At 44.9% G+C, this 18,145-nt stretch overlaps 1 protein-coding gene across 1 annotated transcript in view; it reads left to right on the top strand.

Annotated features, from left to right (window-relative positions):
- Positions 1-17,919, top strand: part of LOC126239590 (odorant receptor 43a-like) — a 49,622-nt gene extending 31,703 nt beyond the window's left edge. Inside the window, exons 4-5 of the mRNA XM_049947872.1 lie at positions 4,125-4,280; positions 17,791-17,919. Coding sequence (XP_049803829.1) covers positions 4,125-4,280; positions 17,791-17,850 — 216 coding nt within the window. The 3' untranslated portion in view covers positions 17,851-17,919. The remainder of the gene's footprint in view (positions 1-4,124; positions 4,281-17,790) is intronic.
- The last annotated feature ends 226 nt before the right edge of the window (positions 17,920-18,145 follow it).

Here is an 18,145-nt window from a genome sequence, read left to right as displayed (position 1 = left end):
ACTTTTCAGAAAAAGGTAAAATCAGCTATTGATGACCCTGTGCTGCTGATTTTAGATAATCACAGCAGGCACATTTCACTTGATATTTTTCAATTTTGTAAAAAAAGTTTTATTGTCATGGTAACCAAATCTCCACACACTTCTCACAAGCTTCAACCACTAGATGTTACATTCTTTTCTTGTTTGAAATCAGCCTTCAATCGTGAATGTGACATGTATATGAGGTCACAGGTGTATCAAAAACTTACACCATATGAACTTTTTAATCATGCATATATTAAGGTCGCTACCATGGACAAAGGGCAGTCAGGGTTTAAGGCATGTGGGATTTGCCCTTTCAATCCAAACAAATTTCAGCATGACGACTTACAACAATGTGAGATCTTCAGAGATGATGTCCTTGAAGATGAAGAGGTTCTGAATGCAACAAATGGAAATGAAGTGGTTGCATCTACAAACGAGCCACATATCCCCAAAAGGAGTCAAGAACAGATTCCTGGATCTTCAGCAGAAGATGTTCCACTTCTAGTAGGCCTAGAAGAGGTCACAACAACATTAACTAAAAGTGCATGTGTCAAGCACGTTAGTGTTTTTGACATATCTCCTGTTACAAAAAAAATGGTTCAAATGGCTCTGAGCACTATGGGACTCAACTGCTGTGGTCATAAGTCCCCTAGAACTTAGAACTACTTAAACCTAACTAACCTAAGAACATCACAAACATCCATGCCCAAGGCAGGATTCGAACCTGCGACCGTAGCAGTCACACGGTTCCGAACTGCGCGCCTAGAACCGCGAGACCACCGCGGCCGGCTCCTGTTACAAAACAAAAACAAGTTTTTCCTAAGACGAAACAAGCCAAGGGAAAGCCTAAGGGAAAGCCAGTGATCCTTCCACAACTCCAGAGAAGAATAAACTGTTATCAATAAAGAAACAAAATGAAGCCATAAAAAAGAAAGCTGAAGGAAACAAGAAAAGAAATCTTAAGGATAAAGCATATAAGTGCAGAAATCTGCAACTTATAAAAGTCTTGAAGAAGAAACAGACATTATATAAGAAGAAATCACCAAGAAAGTGAAAGTAGCAGCGAGAATGACCTAAATCTGGATTTGCAGAACATTTGTGATGACAATGAAATGGATGATATTGATCCATTGGCGATTTCAGAAGGTTTCTGTTTAGTTTGTGGAGAGTTTGGGAAAGATGGAGAACTATGGTACTGATGTATTTCTTGTAGCAGATGGAGTCATGAAGAATGTAGTGGCTGGAACACTCCATGAGGTTACAAGTGCGATCTTTGCTGTGTGAGAAAATGAACTCTTTTCACATCAATAAAAATGTAAAAAAAACGAAAATGATGAGAGATGTTTATAGAATTACATTATTTCGTCCTTAAATATACTGTTTACTATTTGTAGTAACTAATAAGCAAATAAAAATAGCAAGTATTGTACACTTTCATGGTTTGTTTGTTTTACGTGTCATTACCCAGTACTTTGTGTGTCATTACCCTCAGGGGTGGGGAATACCATGCATTTGCACTTTTTTTATTTTAATGTTCAAAATTAAGATACTGTGTATAATTACTAACTGACGATTGGAATATGTGGAGAAATGTCAATTTTATGGTATGTACTTATTTTCGTAGGTTTTAATGACGTAACGAATGGTGCACATCGATTTTTCCTTAGGTGCGTGTATTTCCCCCACTCTCCCCTAGTACCAGCACTGCATGAGGAAAATACAGCCCTCGCCCCCCCCCCCTTCCCCACCTGATACACCCATCACAATGTGTTGTACTTCGGTGAGTGGAACTTGCTTGCCCCATTCCCATTACCCAAACAATTACTCTATCAAGACGTCAAGAACAAATAGTATGTTGTTATGAATAAACTGTATTTGCACATGGCTAATTGTTAGAAGGAATGTCGCGAAGACAATGTATTGCTACTATTTCTCAACGACACTTTTCCCTACCAATTTTGCGGAGTTCGTCATGTACTATGATCTTGAAGCACTTACTTCATCAAAGACTACAGATTCATCAATAACAATAGTAACACCTCATTACATAGTTCGCCAACCATACTTATATTCATAATGGCACAATAGTGAGCATTGCATGGTCTATATGTTCGACATATCTCTGCAGTTTTGATCACATGCACTAGGATTACCACATTTTAATGTTCAAAAACAGGGGGAACTCAGATAATGTGATTTATTTCACATATGTTTCATTTCCTTAGACCTATTTAATGAAATCTTTTTTAAAAATATTTCTGTCATATTGCTGAACACATGTTTATTTTTCATGTTGTACATAACAGTCAACAACTATACATTTTCAACATTGATGTTAGTCCACTGAACATTTAGCAGACACAAAATCCTCTATACAGCTGCATTATGTGCAGGTATGGCAAAATAGTAATCCACCACTTTAGGCAATTTATTGCGATCAATTCTACCACTCAAGTATTGTTACTATTTATCAACAACACTTTTCCCTACCAAATTTTGCAGAGTTCGTCACGTACTATGATCTTAAAGCACTTATTTCATCAAAGGCTACAGAGTAATCAATAACAATAGTAACACCTTTTAAAAATAACACAGATTTTCGTTGCTTGCCACTCTGGCTCTTTTCGAGGGTTCAAATAAGGCAGTGGCATGAGCAGTTATGTAAATTATTCCACAGTACTTGAGGCTGGCTCCCAGGCGCTGTTACGTTGAGCTAGGGACGCCACCACGGTGTTGCTGAGTGAGAGACGCCAACCTTCTGCCACAAACCGCCAATGGGAGGACCGGGTGCCGTCATGTGAGGAACGCAAGAGGGTCGGCGAGGTAGCGGCCAAGTTCCTTGCCCTATGGACGTATCCACCAGTCCTTCCTACTGAAGGTGAAATGCTCTTTCCGTGCCATGTGCGGTTCACTCCACGGCCGTAGACAGTTTTCACGAATATTGTATCCCTTAGAGGTAGTTCTTGGGAATAAAATCCATTTTCCCCTGAATCATGGGATTTCTCATTTTACATGTAGGAGGAACATCCTGGACACCCCCTGAGCTCCTAGTACCATCCTCCCCTAACGTTTGTTCTGTTTCTATGTCTGTTGTACCCTGCAGGTCACGGTGGCCGAGCGGTTCTAGACGCTCAGTCCGGAACTGCGCAACTGCTTCGGTCGCAGGTTCGAATCCTGCCTCAGGCATGGATGAGTGTGATATCCTTAGGTTGGTTAGGTTTAAGTAGTTCAAAGTTCTAGGGAACTGGTAACGACAGATGTTAAGTCCCATAGTGCTAGAGCCATTTGAACCATTTTGTTGTAACCTGGCACAGCAAAAGGAAATTCAGTTTTGTAACAAACTTTAACTTCCACTTATAGTTATCTTTTGGCATCATGATCCCTATAACGATATACTGTGTATATTATAACACACTACTCGCTCCAGACTCCAGAAAATGTAGGTCCACTGAAAATATTACTGTGAAGCTTCTCTTGTTTATCGTATCTTTATGAAAGTAAAGAGAAAACAAAGAGTAAAGAGAATAAGTGTTGTAAACTTTAAGCTGAGTTAAACAAAGACCCACTAGAGATCAAACAAATCATAACAAAATACATTTACAAAACAGGTGCTAAAAGTGTAACAAATTTCCTGGATAACTGTTGCACGAGCCAGGATCCAAAATACATTGAAGTGATAAATAAAAAGTATATTTTTATATTATACTAAAGGCAGCTGGTTTTGTAAAAGATTCCAAAACTGAATGGTGGGAGTGGATTCGGGGAAGGGTTTCAAAAACTGGTGGCCCTACGTGTCATATGGTAACCCAACTGGGTAACTGGGACAGAGTGTAACACAACAAACCTTCCCAAGAGCGCCATGTAATGGCCGCACAAGGCCGCAAACAAAGGAAATGTCTAGTAGGACTTAATAAGCAATCAGTCGATGGCAGATTCAGGCTCCTTTGGTTATGAACAACCCACTGGTTTATCTGTCGTTTGCTGATCAGTTTCTGTTAAAGTTCGTTGTAAATTCAGTCACGACTCAAACCATTAATGATATTTCCAGGAAAAAAGAATCTTCGTAACATACTGATTCTCGAAATGCACCCGTGTTGCAGAGTGAACGGCTGGTGAATTCGGCGTTCAGCTGCGCCTGGCCGGACGCCGATGCCCGCTTCAAGCGGTCGCTGTCCGTGTTCATGGTGAGGTCAGCTCGCCTGCTCGAGATAAGGGTCGGCAAGATGTACACTCTATCCAGGGAGACCTTCTTGCAGGTGGGTACACCAGACCTCTGTCTTCGGTGTAGACATTCACCACACTCTGTCTGTTCTGCAGGCCAGTACTCTGAAAACTCTGTGAGAAACAGCCTAGCAATTTCTGTCAGTGACACGTTTGAAGAGACTCACAAATGCGTAATAAAAATCTGGGTTGCTCCTAGTACCATTAAAAGTTTTCCATTAGGATTTTCTTGTGTCCCAAGTACACAAAAACTCCATTCGTTAGGACTGGTCTACAGCTCTTACGTAGTGGTTATTAACAGATCACAGCTCACAATAATGGTTACAGCTACTGTAATAACATATGTTGAAAGCAGGACGCCACGATTTCCAGGAAGGGTAGCACGGGATGCCTCATTAGGGCCATCAGGAAGAATGAAGTCGGTGTTATTCTGGACTATTTTCGTAAACAGGTCCTGTTAGGGCAAGAATTTCCATGCAGACATCACGAAAGCTCCTACACCAATAAAAGCGATCGTTAACTATTTCTGCAACATTTCCGAGAGGGAGACTTGGCTCTTATTTACATAGACATGAGATGTTAGTATGACATTGACAACCCTTTTAGCTGCACCTGCACAGGTGAGTCGCTATGGGAACATCTCGCTCTGCAATTAGGCCACCACTGGACTCCCAGGTACACACAGTGGCTACATAAACAAGTGCGAGGCCAGAGGTGTCTCGCATGTGGGATGGGCTGTCCATTTAGGATCGCTAGGAAGAATGGATCCTGTGCTATTCTGGGAAGCATTGCAAGAGATTTCTATAGCGTGTTCAGAGGGGGACTCGGCTGTTATTTACATAGACATGAGACATCAGTATAATACTGACAACCTTCTAGCTGCACCTACGGGGGGAGTCGCTGTGAGATCTCGCTTTACCGTTAATACAAAGGCTATGCGTCAGCCATAGTGGCTAGGTAAACATGTGTTTCGACGGGAATTTCTCAGGTGCCAAGTATGAAAGGGATGCTGCCACCTCATGGTTGTGGGACCCAAACGGACACCTGCAAATAGCTTGACAGCTGACAGCCATGTCATCACTTTGCAGGGCCCTCCGATGCACGCCAACTACTGGAAGCATGTGCGGTGGCATTCTGTATATCCAGTGGACAGGGGATGGTGGGCAGCGCATGCTTCATGATGGAAAAAATTTTAACTGTGTAATTACGTGTGATGTGTGTTTCATGGCAGTATTCCTTGTGCAATCAGAATAAAAAGAAAGGCAATCCATTTAATTACTTCTTACAAGACCTGCATCTTCCCAAAAAGAAGAGAATGATGAGCAAGAGAAATTGAACCCCCATAAACAGAATGTTTTATAAATAAACAATATGCCCTTGAATTTCCTGTCATTAGCTCCTTCCTCTCCACCAAAGAGCCGCCAATTTCCCGGTAGAAGAGGGGAGGGTGCCAGGTGAGGGGTGGTACCAGAGGGGAGAGGTTAGTTAATTGATTAATTTAATTAAGTAGTGAATCAAATTGATAAGAGTGAGAGGAGGCATTTGAATGACTTAGACCTGAAAGTGTACCTGTATCAGTGAGGGGGAGGGGATGGGTTGGAGGTTTCCTGAGGGGTAGGGTGTGGGGGAGGTGGGGGGGGACAATAGGTTAAGGACCTGTCAATCAAAAGGAAGGATCCTTTTAGCAGAACAATAGGCTGCTGTCAATCAAAGGAGAACAGTAGGTTTGCCCCTGAGTGCATACCAGCACTAACAAAATGCACCAGCACCTCTGTTGCCTACTACTCCACAAACCACTTCGCTGTTATAATATTCTTAGTGTTTTTGTATGCAGAAGTATCTCATTTTAAATTTTGAGAATGCTGCATTAGAAGCAGTGCAAGAAGCAATGCAGAATTACATAGAGGTACTGCATATATGTAACGAATATTTTTCAACATAATCACCATTTCAACTGACACATTTTTTTGTAATTGTGTACCAACTTACCCACTCCCACTGCAAAAACACCGCTGCTGTCTATCTTGAAATAGCAGTCACAGTGTCCAGCACCTTCTCATCTGTGGCAAAGTTAACACATACAGCCATGACACAGATTCACATTTATGTTCTACACTATAACAGCAGTACGTCAAGTGGTCAGCTGGCTATACTGTTACAGTAGTGCAGCAAGTGGCCAGTAAGCTGAGCTGTGACACAAGTGTGTGAAACTGCCAGTACACTAACTACGCTGTGAAGCAATTCACCAAGCAACCCATAAATTCCACAGTGACAGCAGCGAGCAGCGAGTAAGCAACACATTGACAGCAAGGTACCATGCAGCCTGTAAGCTAGGTTATAACAGCAGTGCACCAAGCACCCAGTAAGCTACACTGTGAGACCAGGGCAACAAGCAGCCAGTAAGCTACAATGACAGGAGTGCACCAGACAGACAGTGACCTGCATTGTGACAGCAGTGTGCCAGGTAGCCAACTGCTACACCAGGGCTTAACAACTGGCCGGTTTTGAGCGCGAGTACTCGCGTCTGCTCAGGCACGTGCTCGCAAGCAGGTGCAAGGTCGCCGAGTAGGGAGGGAAGGGAGGGAGGGGAAATGCGCGCGCACGTTTGAATGTGATCTCGCGTTCTTAGCAGATTTAACCAGCCATCTGAATGCTTTGAACATTTTACTACAAGGTAAAGATCTGCTAATTACTCATTTCATAGATCGAATGCGAGCTTTTAAAATGAAATTGACACTTTGGGTGAGTCAGCTGGAAACAGGAAACCTAGCTCATTTTCCTAAATTATCATCCATGCAAGATGTTCACAAAGACTGTGAACGTTATCCGTATAGTTTAGTTGTATCAGCGCTTTCAAGATCTGACAGCACTAGACAGTAATTTTGATCTGTTCTCTCCATATTCAGCGAATATTTAAGAGATTCGTTCTGAGCTGCAGCAAGAAATTATTGACCTGCAGTGTGACAGAGAATACAGAGACAAATTTCAGAACAAGAAAAACATTTTGGAATTCTACAGACACTGCCCTCACGATAGATTTCCTCGTTTGCACAAACTGGCAGCTACAATAATATCAATGTTCGGTTCCACGTATGTTTGTGAACAACTGTTCTCTGCAATGAAATGTAACAAGACGCGCCTGAGAAACGCATTGTCTGATCGAAATTTAAACTGCACGCTGCGCCTACGATGCACAAGAACAATTACTCCGAACATAGACGCAATTGTAAAGGGCAAAAAGTACAAGATAACCGAGAATCCAACACTTCAGTGACACCTTTTATTGTGTAACAGTTCACAAATTAACGCGAATGTAGAGGCATACACTAAGCTAATAAAATTATGTGGCATTTGCACATTCTCCTTTATTTGTTTCATTTGTCGCAGTAATAATTCGTGAGTGATATCCCTGCAGGTGGCCGCGGATTTACATTGACTGGCGGCAGCTGTTGTGTGCCCCACGTGACTTTCCCCACTCTCCGCTCTGGTCCGGTAGTGGGGGTAGCGTGCTCGCGCTGCTCCGTGCTCGCGCCTTGCTGCTCACAGCTTGCTCCGCGAGCACGTATGTTGTGAAGCCCTGTGCTACACTGTGATGGCAGTGGATCAAGCAGCCAGCAAGTTATACTGTGACAATAGTGCACCAACTTGCCAGTAAGCTATGATGTGACAGCATGCACCAACCAGCCAATAAGCTGTACTGTGGAAGCAGTTCAGCAAACAGCCTGTGAGCTGCACTGTGGCAGCAGTGCACCAAGCAACCAGTAAGCTACATTATGACATCAGTATTGCAGGCTGCAAGTAAGCTGCATTGTGACAGTGATGGGCCAAGAGGCCAGTAAGCTACTCTGTGACAACAATACACCAGGTAGCCATTAATTTATGCTGCAAACAGCACCTTGCCAAACAAAAATAAGCTGCTCTGTAGCAGCATTATACTAAGCAGGCAGAAAGCTATATTGTGACAGTGGTGGGCCACATAAACTGTAAGCTACACTGTGACAGCAGTGAGCCAGGCAGCCAGTAAGCTAGCCTCTGACATTATTGTACAAAGTAATCGCAGCAGTGCACCAACAGGTAGTAAGCTACACTAACAGAAGTGCACCAAGTGACCTGTAAGTTTCGTTGTGACAGAGTACACCAAATTGTCAGTAAGCTACACTGTCACAGTGGGTCGCCAAGTAGCTTGTAAGCTACACTGTCACTGATGTGCACCAAGCAGACAGTAAGCTTCATTTTGACAGTGGTGTGCCAGGCATTCAGTAAACTACACTATGACAGTGGTACATCAAGTGTCCAGTAAGCCATGTTGTGACAGTGAGCTTCCAAGCAGCCAGTAAACTTTACTGTGACAGTGGGTCGCCAAGTAGCCAGTACGCTACACTGCACCAAAAGTGCTCCAAGTAACGATTAAACTACACTGTGACAGCAGTGTATCAAGTCTCCAACAAGCTACATTGTGACAGCAGTGCACCAAGTAGCCAGTAAGTTACACAGTCACTTCAATGAGCCAAGTAGCCAGTAAGCAACTGTCACAATGGTGCACTTACGATTACGACCGCTGGCGACCAGTCAGAGAAGAGCCGAAACGACGCATGCGCGGAAAGCGAGTTGGACAGCTCCAGCCCACTTTGGGACCGAGTGACGTCAGGTGGCGCGAGGAGCCGGCGCCACGTTTGAAACTGCCGTTCCTGCCTCCCTACAAGCATCTGCCTTTGCTTCCTTGTAGCCCATATTGTTGTGTCGATTCCCTAAGGTCTCGACACAATGAGTGGCTAGGTGCACGCGAAACTAACGCAGACGGGCGTAAATTCTGAAACAGGAGACTGGATGAAAACTATAAAGAAAAGAAGAGAGATGTTAATATACTTAACTTTAATGTAGTCTTGTTCTTGTTGAAATACATCTCTTGCATAGTAGTAAGCAATTAGCAATGATACACATGGCGCCTTGCTAGGTAGTAGCGATGGACTAGCTGAAGGCTATTTAATCTGTCTCTCGGCAAATGAGAGGAATACTTGGTAGGTCTAGTCGCAAGCTATGTCGTCCGTACAACTGGGGCGAGGTCAAGTCCGTGTCTTGTGACCTGCCCTGTGGTGGCGCTACGTTTGCGAATACACAGTGGCGACACGCGGGTCCGACATGTACTACAGGACCGCGGCCGATTTAAGTTACCACCTAGCAAGTGTGGTGTCTAGCGGTGACACCACATTCCTCCCCCGCAAATCGGCGAACGGTCGTGAGATAAGGCTTCCGCCCGCCGTGGGGAGGACCCCATGTTGACGTATGCGATGAGGTGGGGAGCCTAACAACAGGCGAGGCTGTGCCACCCGCACCCGGCCATTCGGTCCGAGGGGAGCTAGGAAACGCCTGCAAACCTAGTCCAGGGTGCACGTCAACATGAGGTGTTTGCGCACGGAATGATATAAGAGGAGCCGCGGGGTCGACCTCCATGTGGTCGGAGCACCCGACGGGCGAAGACGACATCTGGTCCGGAGCGGGCAAGAGGTCCATGGCGGAGGACGGCTGGTCACGGGAAGCAAGCGGCGGCGCGTGACCCAGGGAGGCGCGAGGCGGCTGCAGCGAAGCGTCCGCTGCTGGCGGCGCCGGCGGCGGCTGCGGCGGCGCGACGCCATGAGGCAAAATGGAAGGCATCGTCGGTAACACCTGGGGATGAGGCGAGCCAGTAGATGGGTCCCCAGGGCGCTGACCTGACGGCTCCGTCGCTGAAAGCAGACGGGGAGCGGCAGAACCCAGGCGACGACAGAGGCGCAGCTGATTGAGATGCCGACGCACCTCACCAGAGGCCCCCAAAACCAAATACATCGCGCGGCCGAGGCAGCGAAGAATGCGCCCTGCGAGCCAACGCCGTGAACCGCGATAGTTGCGATAATAGACAACGTCGCCAGGAGCAAAAGCAGGAGTCTGCCGCTGCACAGGAACCTGATGTGGCGGATGCAGCAAAGACATCAGAGTTCGATGAGGACGACCATGGAGCAATTCAGCCGGCGAGCGACCATCGCGAGGCTGAGAGCGATATGAGGACAAAAAGAGCAACAAAGCGTCCTCCCGAGAATGCGACTCTTTCAATTTCAACATCTGGGACTTGAAAGTCCGGACCAATCGTTCAGCGGCACCGTTTGACTGAGGCGAAAACGGCGCGGATGTCAGACGTTGAATACCATTGGCCTTGCAGAACGACTGAAATTCTGCGGACATGAATTGTGGGCCATTGTCGGAAACAATAGTCTGCGGAAGACCTTCAATGCAAAAGATAGCAGACAAGGCTTGGATTGTGGCAGAAGACGTCGTGGAAGACATCCGGACAACAAAAGGAAAATTACTGAAAGCATCGACCACAACCAACCATCGAGCATTCCAGAATGGACCAGCAAAATCGATGTGCAAGCGTTGCCAAGGGGAAGTGGCTTTCGGCCACGCAAAGAATTTCCGCGGCGGTGCGGATTGTTGTTCGGCACACGCCACGCAAGAGGAGCACATAGTCGTAATCGCAGCATCGATTCCGAACCAAGTACAGTGCTGTCGAGCAAGTTGTTTCGTTCGCACTATACCCCAATGTCCTTGGTGAAGAAGCTTTAAGACAGAGGACTGCAACGATCGTGGGACCACGACGCGGGATTGATCATTATCGGAACGCAACAACAAAACACCACGTCGGACAAAAAGCCTCTCCTTGTGAGCAAAAAATCTGCGAACCAAAGGATCCTCGATCCGTGACTTTGATAAGGGCCATTGCGAAGCAACAAAACGCAAAACGGAAGCAAGGACAGGGTCAGCAGCTGTGGCAGTAGCTACACGACGAAAATCAATCGGAAACGATGCGACCACGTCATCGGCTTCCGAATCAATGAACATGCAAGCAAGTTCGGAAGAATCGAATGTTTTATCCTCAGCAACAGGCAAACGGGACAACGCATCAGCGTTTCCGTGCTTAGCAGTGGACCGATACAAGATATCGTAGCGGTACTGCGAGAGAAAAAGCGACCAGCGAATGAATTTCTGCGCTGTACGTGGAGGTACAGGCTTGTTCGGATGAAAAAGCGATGTCAAAGGCTTGTGGTCCGTGATGATGGTAAAGTGACGACCATACAAGAAATCGTGAAACTTTGTTACACCAAACACAAGAGCCAAAGCTTCCTTCTCTATTTGTGAATAATTTCTTTGCGCAGATGAGAGCAATTTGGACGCAAAGGCAATAGGGCGATCATGCGAGCCATCTTTGTGCGCAAGCACCGCACCGATCCCGAAATCCGAGGCATCTACCATCAACAAAAGGGGTTTTCGGGGATCGAATGGCGTAAGGCAAGTATTTGAAAGTAACGCCGATTTCAACTGGCGAAAGGCGCGTTCGCATTCCGTCGTCCAGACGAACGGAACACCTTTACGGCGTAAGCGATGAAGCGGAGCTGAAATGGAAGAAGCATTGCGCACAAATCGATGATAATAATTTACCTTACCCAGCACACTCTGTAGCTGTTTTAAGTTCTGCGGTGACGGCAAGTCCTGAATGGCACGAAGGTGCTCTGGACTCGGATGTATACCTTGGGCATTTATGACATGCCCCAGGTACGGTAAGTCACGAGCAAAAAACACACATTTGTCCTTCCTCAAGCGAAGACCATTCTGACGCAATACCTGAAATAATGTTCGGAGATTTTGCAAATGTTCTGCTTCTGTCTTTCCTGAGATGACAATATCGTCCAGATAGTTCGCAGCCGTAGGGACCGACGCACAAATAGTTTGTAAATATTGCTGAAATAAAGCAGGGGCGGATGCACACCCGAATGGCAGTCTTTTGAAGCGATACAAGCCAAGATGCGTGTTTACCACTAAGACGCGCTGGGATTCTTCGTCCACAGGTATTTGCAAGTACGCATCTGCTAGGTCCAATTTTGAAAAATATTTTCCCGGGCACAGTTTGTCAAAAAGATCTTCCGGGCGGGGCAAAGGAAAAGTTGCAGTCACTAGTTGTGGATTCACAGTGGCCTTGAAGTCCACGCAAAGTCTCAGTTTTCCGGAAGGTTTTGGCAAAATGACTAAGGGTGAGGCCCAGAGAGAAGCCTGCACACGTTCAATTACACCTTGAGATTCTAATTCGGCTAATGTTTTTGCGACCTCACCACGCAATGCGTGGGGAACATTGCGCGCTCTGAAAAATTTCGGTTGCGCGGTGTCTTTCAGTTCCAAATGCGCTTCATAGTTCTTAGCGCAACCAAGGCCCGGTGCAAAAATGTCTGCAAATTCTTCACAAAGACTAGAAACACTGGCGGAAGGCACAGTCTGATTCACTGATAGGACCTGATTTACTATAGACAAATTAAACAATTGAAACAAATCTAAACCAAACAAGTTCACTGCACTAGAGGAACGAAGAACATAAAATGACACAAGTTTTGTCTGTCCCTTGTATGTTGCAATAAGGCTGCACTGTCCTAACACAGGTATGTGCTGTCCTGAGTAACTAGTTAACGTAACATTTGCGGTACGCAAAGGCGGGGCGCCCAGTTGTTTGTACGTGTCGTGATTGAGCAATGAAACTGCAGCTCCGGTATCGAGCTGGAATGGTATCACTTTTCCTGCAAAGTCTAAGGCCACAAAAAGTTTATTGTCTTGTTGACGACAAGAGCGACTGTCACGCGCAATTTGAACTGATACAGGTCCAGAAGCACTTGCAACTTTACTGGATTTCCGGCGACGTCGACGCACACTTTGGGTGGGACGAACACAGTCACTGTTAGCTAAAGTGTCACTGGACGGGTGGGAATGAACTACATTAATGTCCATGGGCGAAGGTCCTCGAGCCTGATTGTCCTGGGTTCGATTCCGGCGCGAAGCAAAGGGCCTGGAATTTGTGTGATTGTCTGATCTTAACTTTGTCTGGCAAACACTTTGTACATGTCCTTTCTTTTGACAGTAAAAGCAAATAGCTTGGCGTGACGGGCAATTTTCACGCGAATGTCTAGTTGCACACCGCGGGCAAGATTTCACTGCATTTGCGTGCTTACGCGGCGCACGTGGTTGCAAGCTAGGCGGCCGCAGCGAAGTCGGGCGCGAGGGCCGCTTAGCGTCCCGTGCAGCGGGCCGGGCGGGCCGATTAACGTGACACACTGCTGGCGAAGTTTCAAATGATTCCTGAGCAAAGTCAAGTGTGTCTTGCCTGTCCAAAATGTCTATCACTTGTTGCAGGGAGGGATTAACTAGCTTCAAAATCTGTTCCCTTATGCGAACATCAGAAACGTTCTGTGCAATTGCATCACGCACCATAGTATCTGAATATGGGAGGCCACATTCACAGGCAAACGCGCAGTCTCTAGTAAGGCCTTGCAAAGTTGCTACCCACTCCCTATTAGTCTGACCGGCCGTACGTTTTGTACGAAAAAACGTATACCGTTTTGCAACAACATTAACTGTTTCTTTGAAATAGGCATCTAAAGCCGACAAAATTTCTTCGTAGGACAGAGTTGCGACGTCGCGTCGGGGAAACAATTTCACTATCACACGGTAGGTAGACACACCGACACAAGAAAGCAAAAACGGCTGCCGCTCTTTACCTTGAATTCCATAAGCTGTGAGGTGGAACCGGAACTGATCGGCCCACTCAGTCCAGCTTTCGTTATGGGCCTCAAAGGGCCTAAATGGCGGTGCGACAGCGTTGTGTGGCTGCGGTAGCGATGAAGCGGCTGCCGCCGCATCGGTTTGCAGCGCACGTTGACCCTGGACGAGCTGTCCAAGGGCTTCCAATAACGCCTGCGTCTGCTGATTCTGCAAGCGAAAAAATTCGGACAGTACATCTGGAGAATGCGGCGAAGCCATGACACAAGCAAATTAGAGCAAGTATAACACAAAGACTGCAACGTGGGCGCGGCACCACACCTCGTCGCCAAAATATTGTTGTGTCGATTCCCTAAGGTCTCGACACAATGAGTGGCTAGGTGCACGCGAAACTAACGCAGACGGGCGTAAATTCTGAAACAGGAGACTGGATGAAAACTATAAAGAAAAGAAGAGAGAGGTTAATATACTTAACTTTAATGTAGTCTTGTTCTTGTTGAAATACATCTCTTGCATAGTAGTAAGCAATTAGCAATGATACACATGGCGCCTTGCTAGGTAGTAGCGATGGACTAGCTGAAGGCTATTTAATCTGTCTCTCGGCAAATGAGAGGAATACTTGGTAGGTCTAGTCGCAAGCTATGTCGTCCGTACAACTGGGGCGAGGTCAAGTCCGTGTCTTGTGACCTGCCCTGTGGTGGCGCTACGTTTGCGAATACACAGTGGCGACACGCGGGTCCGACATGTACTACAGGACCGCGGCCGATTTAAGTTACCACCTAGCAAGTGTGGTGTCTAGCGGTGACACCACACTGATCTCTGTTGAAATTGCTGCTGTTTATTCTAACTTCAGCCGCCTCTCTTATAGCAGAGTCCCAGAACGTTGATGCATGAGCTGTTTTTTGTGTTCGTTTACGATGCAATGCTTAGCTATAGCCGACTTGTCGAGCTCCCTTTGTTTACTATGTCTCTTGCGCTAGGTACAACGCTCTGCAACTGTGCCAATTGTCTGGCCTGTATAGACGCTGTCGCAGTCTCGCAAGGGACGCAATACACACCGCGCACATGAAGAGCTGTGTCGTCTTTAACAGGGAGCAACATATCTCGTATCTTGGGGGCGGGCCAGAACACTGGTCTCAATCCACGTCTCTGCAGTACACGTCCTAACTTGCTGCTCGTTGTCCCACAGTATCGCAGGAAAGCCACCAACTTAGCATCTTCTGCCAATTAACATCTACATCTACATCTGCATCTACATTTATACTCCGCAAGCCACCCAACGGTGTGTGGCGGAGGGCACTTTACGTGCCACTGTCATTACCTCCCTTTCCTGTTCCACTCGCGTATGGTTCGCGGGAAGAACGACTGCCGGAAAGCCTCCGTGCGCGCTCGAATCTCTCTAATTTTACATTCGTGATCTCCTCGGGAGGTATAAGTAGGGGGAAGCAATATATTCGATACCTCATCCAGAAACGCACCCTCTCGAAATCTGGACAGCAAGCTACACCGCGGTGCAGAGCACCTCTCTTGCAGAGTCTGCCACTTGAGTTTGCTAAACATCTCCGTAACGCTATCACGCTTACCAAATAACCCTGTGACGAAACGCGTCGCTCTGGTTTGGATCTTCTCTATCTCCTCTGTCAACCCGACCTGGTACGGATCCCACACTGATAAGCAATGCTCAAGTATAGGCTGAACGAGTGTTTTGTAAGCCACCTCCTTTGTTGATGGACTACATTTTCTAAGGACTCTCCCAATGAATCTCGACCTGGCATCCGCCTTACCAACAATTAATTTTATATGATCATTCCACTTCAAATCGTTCCGTACACATACTCCCAGATATTTTACAGAAGTAACTGCTACCAGTGTTTGTTCCGCTATCATATAATCATACAATAAAGGATCCTTCTTTCTATGTATTCTCAATACATTACATTTGTCTATGTTAAGGGTCAGTTGCCACTCCCTGCACCAAGTGCCTATCCGCTGCAGATCTTCCTGCATTTCGCTGAAATTTTCTAATGCTGCAACTTCTCTGTATACTACAGCATCATCCGCGAAAAGCCGCATGGAACTTCCGACATTATCTACTAGGTCATTTATATATATTGTGAAAAGCAATGGTCCCATAACACTCCGTCGTGGCACGCCAGAGGTCACTTTAACGTCTGTAGACGTCTCTCCATTGAGAACAACATGCTGTGTTCTGTTTGCTAAAAAAAAACGTGTCCATCTTCGGTGACACCTGAAAGCATTTGCAATTTCTCTCCTTCTGTAGCCATTCTCCCTGTTTAACCACAAACACTACACAGAGACGATTTTCTTTTGTACCAGGATTTAGAGAACCGACTATAGAGTTTGCAATAGTTTTAAACAGAATACTGTGTTTTGTCAGTTGACAGTACCACCACATTAAATGTTATCTTTTATAGAAATCTTGGGTTCATCTAATTTTACTGGACAAAAAAAATAAAATGGGACATAAATTTCTGGCCTAAGCAGTATATATTCCTACACTCACTTAATACTGGTTCTTTAAATTTTGTAAGCAGTCTTGGCAGGATAGCTGGTGTCTATCTTCAGCTGTCTGTCAGTTCAGACTTTCTAGAAATTCCATGACACTATCCTGTGGTTCAAACAAACTTGTATCCATTCATGCTGATATGTTGTAGGTGCCATAGTAACACTGGCATGTTGGAAACAGTGATTCTGTTATCCCTCTATGCCAAAACAGAAAAAAACTAATTGTTTCAGCCACTCAGTCAACTTCATACTGGGTGTATATCTGTTCTTATACATGTGTAATCTGTTATTGTTATAGAAATCTGTAGTAATTTTGATGACCAGAGAGCTGTAATGAACATTGTAGTGAAAGTGAATAAAATGAATTCATTAATTTTTGAAAAGATGAAACAAATTTACAGAATGCCTTGTGAAAAAGATAGTTCTCCAGGCACATCCGAAAGCTCAGTGAAGACTGAAGTTCTGAGTTGGATGAAGAGTGTGCAGAAGGTTCTATCATTGTACATAAAGATATCTATGTCCAGAAGGTTAAACAATCCCTCAACCCAGATTGTCCCTTTATGGTGAACGATGATGTTGATATTAATTGAGAGACTGCACACCTCATTCTCACACAAGAGTTGATAATTATAACACCATGAGTGATGACTGTTTACAAAAAATGATGAGCGGAACATTAGGAAAGTCACTTGGGTGTTTGTGGAGACTGGTCAGGGAAAACAAACTTCTTTTCATACCTGATTACAGATAGTGCACTATACACAAATATGACCATGAGATGAAGAGATAAGACATACAATGGGAAGAAAAGATGAGCTAATGAGAAAAAATGACGAACTGTCAATGTCAAACAACAAGCCTGATAGTTTTTCGACACATTCTAATTGTACATCAAGAACTGGTTCCTTATGGCGAGACAGTCAGTACAGTATATCTGCAGGTACTGAATTTCTTTGGTGAAAGGGGGGCAATTTTTGCAAGAAGCAGGCACCTAAACACAACAACACATGGACTTATACGATCGTCACTGTCAAGCAAACATAAGTGGAGAACTTCCCTGATGACGAAACGAATGTAATACAACTCTTAAACTGTTGTGTGTTGTAAACACTCCAATCTCTGTGTTAAAAATGGCTACCTCATCCACTCATCCTTTTATACTGTAGTGATCAAACTACTGCATTTTTCCTGCTGTGCCATTGTAGACTTATTTTGTAATTTCTCACATGCATTGTTAGATTTGGACTGACAGACACCATGATCTTAATGCTGTGTGTGTGTGCGCATGTGTTGTCCATACAATAAATCTGCACACAATTTACATGTGCATCATACATATTATATTAGGTAATTATGTAAGCACTGTTGCCACTTTATAGGCTATAATATTTATTATATGTTAATCCATAACATATGTTGTAATAATAATATGAAATTCATTATTTTCAGATTCTAAATGGATCCTACAGATTATTTAATTTACTGTATCAGACCAATCTAGAAAATTAAGAAATTGTCCTCTGAAATGTGGATAACTGTCTCATATTATTTCAGAGACCAGCAATGCATGGAACAAATAACAGGTTTCGTGAGTTTCACCAAGATCTAACACAAAATAGTCTAAAGCTTTGATGTAAAAAAGTACAATCACAGCTTTTTGAGCATAGTAGACAAATGTTTGCCAGAATTAAAGAGCATCAGTTTAGTTGCTTCAGTAATCAGCACTGGTTGTAAAATCTCTTGTGTCTCTGCTATTGCAATGATTGTGTCTCTATAACCAAAATACTTTTTTTAGTTAACATTG

This window comes from Schistocerca nitens, chromosome 1 (genome assembly GCF_023898315.1).
Source record: "Schistocerca nitens isolate TAMUIC-IGC-003100 chromosome 1, iqSchNite1.1, whole genome shotgun sequence".
Taxonomy (NCBI): domain Eukaryota; kingdom Metazoa; phylum Arthropoda; class Insecta; order Orthoptera; family Acrididae; genus Schistocerca; species Schistocerca nitens.
This window is presented reverse-complemented; position numbering and strand designations above follow the sequence as displayed.